The sequence below is a fragment of the Mesitornis unicolor genome, unplaced genomic scaffold (genome assembly GCF_000695765.1).
Source record: "Mesitornis unicolor isolate BGI_N332 unplaced genomic scaffold, ASM69576v1 scaffold6622, whole genome shotgun sequence".
Lineage (NCBI taxonomy): Eukaryota > Metazoa > Chordata > Aves > Mesitornithiformes > Mesitornithidae > Mesitornis > Mesitornis unicolor.
This window is the reverse complement of record NW_010169750.1, coordinates 30,609-38,180: the sequence shown is the minus strand read 5'-3', so window position 1 is coordinate 38,180 and position 7,572 is coordinate 30,609. Positions and strand designations below refer to the sequence as shown.

Here is a 7,572-nt window from a genome sequence, read left to right as displayed (position 1 = left end):
TGCTGAACCTCTCGGGTTCAGGATGCGACAGGCAGTTACCAGATGCCTCAGAAATTGGCTGGCAAAATACATCAGAGCTGTAAAATAATAAAATTAGTGTAAAAATTAATAAAATAATAAAATATAATAAAACTATCTGCATCTTTATAATCAATGTGCTGTGAGCAGTGTGCCACTTTGTCTAAAAGAAACACCTGAAAGATAAGAATTTCTACAATCATTTAAAAAGAGAATCAATCACAACAGACTCCAGTCAGCTTGTCATTACCTCTTCCTCTTCTCCATGACTTCTCCAGGATCTAGGTTTGGCAATAAAATAAAGAGAGTCCCTTTTAAAGGGTATTGACCACAATGCAGTAAGGAATATCTTATTTTCAAATAAGAAATTAGCCTTTTCCCCAGGCTAATGAAATAATGCATTCTTCAGAAAGTAGTGAAAGTGTTTCATTCAAGCCTAGCTTCCAAGAATTCTCTTCTTCTTGAGATGACCTTCAAGTATTACAGCTTAGTACATCACTAATTGGCTCAGCCCAGTCTCTGCTACCCTTTTAGAGTATTGCTTTCCTGGGAGTACTTGCAAAGTAAAAAGACATTCAGGTCCAGGTTCTCAGGGCATTTAAATACTTATCTTGAACTGAAAAACCTGAGTTGCTCTGAATCTTACAGATGCCCTGGAGCAGAAGCTGGTATAACATAAATATCGTATAGCTAAAATATTTGAACATGTAATACCCTTGAGATTTAATTTTTGTGCCAAAGCACAAGGAAAGTACACTTCATGCCAGCCAGAGGTGAAGGATCGTAATCTCACAGTTGCCACATGCTTGCAATTTCTCTGCATGGGTAGCATCATCCTCAAAGCAATCTGACTTCACATTGTCTGACAGCAACTGCACACAGTGGACAAAGCTTTTCAAAACAGTACTTTGTTCTGAGAGTTGTGGTAAGTGCTTGATACTTCCTCCAGTAAATGAGGGAGGACACCACAGTGTGAGACATATCTATCAACACCAAAACCCAAAGAAATAAGAGCAGTGTTACCACTCTGTCTGCTCTGCAGACAGCCTCACAGCTGCAGACAGCTTTTCTCTCAACCTTCTTAAGTGCTGCAGTGCAAAAGTTATCTCAGCTCTCTGAAACTTGTGAGGAAAGGCTTTCTCTGTTTCCCCCTTTCCTAGTAATTAGGATCCAATACTCTGCTTCGCTAGACTAACTACTGTAGGTGAATTTCCCCAAAGAAACAAAAAGAAGCAGGGGTGGTAGAAAAAGCCTGACATAAAAGGAGCAGAAGAGGAGATGGGTTTTCCACATTCTCTCAGTGTGCTGTCCAACAGCTATATAAAAATATATATATTCACTTTTGCATGGTGCAAGAGTCCAGAAAATGTGTTAATGTCTCAAACATATGCCTAAGGTGCTAATGTGAAGGACAAGGCGTGTGGGTGTGGGATGCGGAGTAATGGGAGGAGGCTGGGCACTGTGCTTATCCTGTGCAGATAAGCACCACCAGACCTGAACAAGACAAGCACTAAGCATCTTGTCACCTGGTGGTCTGGCACTGAATCATCCAAGTGACAACTAGGGTGAGGGGGAAGCCTCACAGCCCAGATGCTACTCTGGTAGATAAGCAGGCCACTTTTAATTGCCTTTGTACAATCTTGGCATTTCTACATAACAAGCCAAGAGTCCTGCACCTAGAAGAGGCCAATCAAGACTGAAAAGACTTAGCCTCTCACACCTGTAAAGAGCATGGAAAACTAGGACCACGGGGAAGCAGGGGAACTCTACTAATGAGAGGTGGTTAGCTGCCTATAAAAATGGAAAAGATCACTGTATAGATGGTGCCCCAAGAGACTGGACAGTCCTCCCTATACCCAACCCCCTCCCCCCCAAGTCATGATGCTTATTATCTCCTGTCAGTGACATTTTCACTGGGGGATGTAAATATTACAGCAGTCATATTAACATACAGATGTGTCAGATAATTATAGTGGGGCACCCATAGAGACCACACACTGAGACCACATTGCAGTATTTAGGAGGCTTAGGTGGTGACTGACTTCGTTGAATGTTACAAATCGATGTGATGTAAGCACAAAGCCTGTTCTGAGTGCTGCTCTCACCAAGGCAGTGTATTTCTTAACTCTGGAGCCTGTTGGGCAACAACAGGTATAGGGAAGCTTTACTGCAGTTTCAGATCCCTGGGCTGGAGGAAATGCACCATCACCTCTGCTCTTCTATCCATTCAACAGCAGAAATGGGACAGAAAAACAAAGGCAGAAGGAGAAAATACTACTGCATAGAACTGCGTGATCCTGGCTCAGTCTGTTGACAGAATACCTCTGCCACGCTGACTAATGCATGAGGCCAATCCTACAGAAAGCAATTTTCTCTCTCTTCCCTCTAGGATGATCCTTGTTTCCATAAATGGGGCGGCACTAAGATAAATGAGATTATTTGCCTGCATTTAAATTATGAATAAACTAGAGATAGCTCAAAGTTAGCTTCAGCACTCTCTCATTTGTTTCCTACTTGTGAACATGTGTAGGCCAGACAAATAAAAATTCAGATCTCAGCTGTTGAACCTTGGATCCTGCAAATACAAACCCATCTGGAGGTCAGGAACAAACTTTTTATTTGCTTGACTGAGCTATGTGCCAGGGTGGCACACTGGTTTGCTTTCTTTCTCCAACAGAATAATGATGCCTTCAGAAATGGCACTGAGAAGTCAAATTTCAAATGGTATAGACATAAATAGGCCATTATAAGGTTAGTTTTTCAAGTAATTAAAGTGAACTATAGCTGTAGCAGTCAATTAGTATTAATTCATTTACTTGTTGACTCATTCACTTTAGCACATGAAGGTAAATCAGAAAATAATTTGACTACCTAGTCTGCAATTAGAGATTTGAAGACCATAAACCAAACACAAATGCTGTGGTGTTCAAACTGAATCACTGGTACCTGTAGATGATTGTTTCAGTCTTCTGGAGATAAGACTGTCTGCTGGAATATGTCACAAGGAGATGTGACCTGGCCGACAGCTATTTCATGTCGCAGCAGTTTACAGTGTCGGCCTCCCAGATTTTCACTTGTGCACAGGCTTTTTATTCACAGAAACTTTGGCACAAACATACCTGTAAGTACCCAGGAGGAATGGATGTTGCTATTAACACTACTGGCACTAGAAATGATGATACAGAGAAGCTGTAGAAAGCACCCCGCCAGCAAACCAGAATTGAAGTATCATGTAGTTTATTTTATCAAGTAGTTTATTTTATCAACTTATTGAAATATCTGGAATGCTACTGGAAATGCAGCATAATAAAAAAAATTCATTATGTATCTTTGACTACCTACAGCTTTGTCAACTTACTTGTATGCTTGTGGTCTCCTAAATGCTTGGAAGAAGCCAAACACATATACTATACTATTCACTTACTCGGGTTCCTGTATTGACCCTCCAACACAATGGAATCTCTCGGGTACAGTCTTCCAGTCTTTCGCCATCTTAACCATTGCTCCTGCATCTAGGACACCATAACCAAACAAATGGTTGAATTCCAGCCCAACACCATTTCTACGCCACTGGTGAACCTCATCGTGAAGCTGATTCCTCTTGGAGGTCAGCACTGTCAGATGCTGCATGTCTCTCCATGTGAGATCCAAGCTGTGGAAAAGTAACAAGGAAAACAAACAGTACAGTCTTTCCAAGAAGATATTAAAGAAAGTGTGTTTGAGTAAGACTTTTGGTAAAATTTCCTTCTATGAATCACACAGAAATAGTATCTATACACATATCAATAACAAAAAATCACAGTGAGAACAACAGTATGTTTTAATTGTATAGTATTTCCCCAAAATATATTTTCCAAAATTAGAAAATAATTTCTGATTGTTTTCCTGTTCCTGAAAGCAACTGCTTTTAACTACACATTATAGACCCACCATGCAATTTTTAAGCTAACAAAATGAGCACGATGTTATAAAGATCCTGAAAAGAATACAAAAAGAAAAAGATGATTATGGAATTTTGCCTAGCCTTCCTCTTTTCTTGCCCTCTTTTCCTTGCCTGCTCATCCTGCTTTTCCCATGGATCTTCCAAGATTTACCCAGAGAAACTCCAGTCTGATGAAGCTGATGAGCTATAACAATCAAGGTGTTAGTAAATTCAGTATTCTGTTAATATGGATATATGGGCTGTAGGTTTGCATTATAAGGTATGGTAGAGGTTTATCACCTGGGATATACTAGTATGGATGGACGCAGTAAAGCAACATTTTGTCTAGATTCAATGATCAATTTTCACCGTCAGCTGTTGTCTTCCTAGATTTGTAGTGATTATGATGACAGGAAGGGCACTTATTATTTTGGAAGCTTTAGAACTGACATTCCGATTCTACATAACTAAAGCTATTCCAGTTGTTTTATGATGAGCACTTGCAACATTACAATATGTCTGATTCAAACCATCAATCTAAAAGGATCTGCTTTTCAGCTTCCTGTGCCCTAAGTAATAAGCTTATGTGCATGTTGAATGTACACCAGAACAGCCAATTACTGTCATTTGTCCAAGGTGACACAAGATAGCTGAAAACCAGATAGAACTTGTATCATTCTTACTGAAACCTTTTAAGAGCTGCTATGTATCTCAAAACCATACTTTCCATTTCACAGACTGGTCTGCTGTTAGAGACATGTCAGACACATATTGTACATGAGCTAACAGACGTCTTGCTTGAGAGATTGTTAGCCATTCCCATGATGGCTAGTGTAACTCATCCAGGGTAATTCTGCACAGTACAATTTAAAAGAGCCAGTCTGGAAGGAGACACTGAGAGTTCCTCCTCTCCCTTACCTTGTTCTCAGCAAAAGCTAGAAACTCAATTGCAAACTAAGGATATTGGTCTCATTTCTACTCATGATAGTTTGGCAAGAATAATTCCAGTCTTCATGGAGAGCTCAAATCAAGAGGAATGATAATTATTACAGAGATATTAGGTTGTAATCCAGGTTAAACATGCAATGGTCAGAAAATTCATTAAACCTTTATATTTTTATGTCCATATTAATTTATTACATGGTGGCTGTCCATTGAACAGATCTGATAGTAGAAGGAACAATCACCCAAAGTTAAACACTGGGCATATGTGTTTTACATTTTATAGAAAAAATACATAAAAATATATAAATTTATATTAAAAATTACCTGAAAAATGAGACTTGACCAAAGTTATGCTCTAAGCATAACAATCATTGCTCTGCTATTGATAGAAACTGTGTCTCCTCTGCCAAATCTTCATTTTTCTGCATACTGTTGAGGAAAACTATGTATATAATGCTCGTGGTTACAGCAACTGAAGCTGTACACCTGAACAAATGTCTCACTTCATAAAATCATAGAAACATAGACTCATAGAATGGTTTGGGTTGGAAGGCACCTTAAAGATAATAAAGTCCAACCCCTCTGCCATGGGCAGGGACACTTCTCACTAGACCAGGCTGCTCAAAGACCCATCCAGCCTGGCCTTGAACACTTCCAGGGAGGGGGCATTCACAATTTCTCTGGGCAACCTGTTCCAGTGTCTCACCAACCTCACAGTGAAGGATTTCTTTCTAATATCTAATATCTAATCTAAATAATTTAACACAACGTAAAAAGATGGTATAGATTATTTCAAGGAAAACTTTTCCTAATCATTAGAGAGTAAGATAATGAAGCAAGATATACAAGAGGTCTCCTGTGTCATGAATAGCATGGAGATGGTAATCAGACAATGGTTATTTATTATTTTACATAACAGAGCAATTACAAAGGAAACATTCCACACCACCATTGCTAAAAACTATTATTAATGTGGTGGCCACAGAATGATACAGGTGCCAAATACTGACAAGAAAGAGTTAGACATATTCAAGGAAGATTAATCTGCCTGTGACTATTAAACAGGCTAGAACGACTGCTCACTCTCCAAACCACTGATTGCCAAAGCTGTTGTTAAAGATCACTCTTAATCCCTGTTTGTTGTACTCTCCCCTAAGCATCTGTCATTGCAGACAGCATGTGGCAAAAGATTAACTCTTGTCTGATACTATAGGTTCATTGTAATGTTTTTGTAAGCTGGGAATTCCACACTGGATATGTGGAGAAATAAAATAATCTCTCCCTCCAAACAGTGCTGGGGAAGACAAACCCCTGGAAGCAGTGGATGGACAGGACGTAGAGAGAGTGAGCCAGCCAAATTGTATCTGCTATATGGCTTTGGCAAGACTGTCACTTCATCTGTAAGTTACCATGCACATCACTACCGTAGCAGGCAGTTTGTTAGCTGCTTGTTCCAGTCCTGTGCCACAGCCAGCCAACTTGTGTATGATGACCAACATTAAACAAACTGCAGGCTCTCTCCTCTCTAGAGCTCACAAAGAATTTCTCAACAGCATACTTAGCCTCCAGGGCCAAGGCGAACACTCCGGCTGCCTCAGGAGCAGCTGCAGACGTTCCTGAGTGCCTCAGGGTGCAGTTGCCATATAAATCCGTTGTAGCCTGCAATGATATTAGCTGTAATTAATGAAACTAGCTAGTCCATTTTCCTTGCAGCTACAGATTCAGAACAATTCAGAAAAATACAGAAAGTGGAGTTTGTGCCTTTGCTCTTTAGAGTACTTGTGTGCTTGTTCTTAGGATCTTTTTAATTCTTTAGAATAGCGTATCAGTGAGACATAGTTACAGAAGGTGTGAATACAAGAATAATTTATAATGTAGTAAAACAATGTTCATTACCACTTACAAGTCATAAACTCATATGGATGTAATTCATTTCCTACCAACACAGTCTAGCCAAAGGCCTTAAATTCCCTTCTAGTTGTCAGAAGGATTTGAAACTAGAATTGTCAGCAGTATTGAGCTTTCTAACATTTGTGCAACTTCAGAACTGAGAGCAGTACCAGGTTGCAGATCAGTCTACTAGACTACTCTTCTATGCAGATCAGTCACTAGAAGAGATCAGAAGGAAACCTTAGAGGTATATTTTATGGTGATAATTACAAAGGTGCCACAGATCATCTTGGCTAATAACAGCACAGAGCTGACAAAGACAGAAACTAGTATTTTTCCATCTGCACAGGGGCACTGCTACAATATGTCTTTCTGCTTGAGACAGGGCCAAAGGAAATGTGTAGACGCTTTTGGCAAAGATTCCCCTTGGGTTATTACACCTGAATTTTCTGCTCTGAATTAGACTATATCCAGGCTAGTTTGAAGGTGCTGAAGAGCAGTGATCAGTACAGGGGAAGAGAATCCCAGTTACACTTGAACAGAAACTGCCTGTTTTCCAGCAGTAGCTACAGGCCTGTAAAAGGCTTGAGTACAATGCTCCACACTGCTCAGTATGAGACTGTATGACTTAGGGTAAATCTGAACCCCCACATTTCCTCTGTAGATGACTGACTGTCTTTTTGCTCTGTGCAGCTTCTAGTACCAAAGTCTGATTCATGACTGCTCTGCCTGTACAAGTATGATCTCAGACACCAACACTTTAATTTAGATGTTTACAGAGACCTTTTGTCACACTG

At 39.9% G+C, this 7,572-nt stretch overlaps 1 protein-coding gene across 1 annotated transcript in view; it reads right to left on the bottom strand.

The window, feature by feature from the left end:
- Nucleotides 1-7,572, bottom strand: part of PCSK2 (proprotein convertase subtilisin/kexin type 2) — a gene marked incomplete at its 5' end in the record, with an annotated part of 28,060 nt that overhangs the window by 1,770 nt on the left and 18,718 nt on the right. Inside the window, 2 exons of the mRNA XM_010179454.1 lie at nt 3,443-3,670; nt 6,444-6,544. Coding sequence (XP_010177756.1) covers nt 3,443-3,670; nt 6,444-6,544 — 329 coding nt within the window. The remainder of the gene's footprint in view (nt 1-3,442; nt 3,671-6,443; nt 6,545-7,572) is intronic.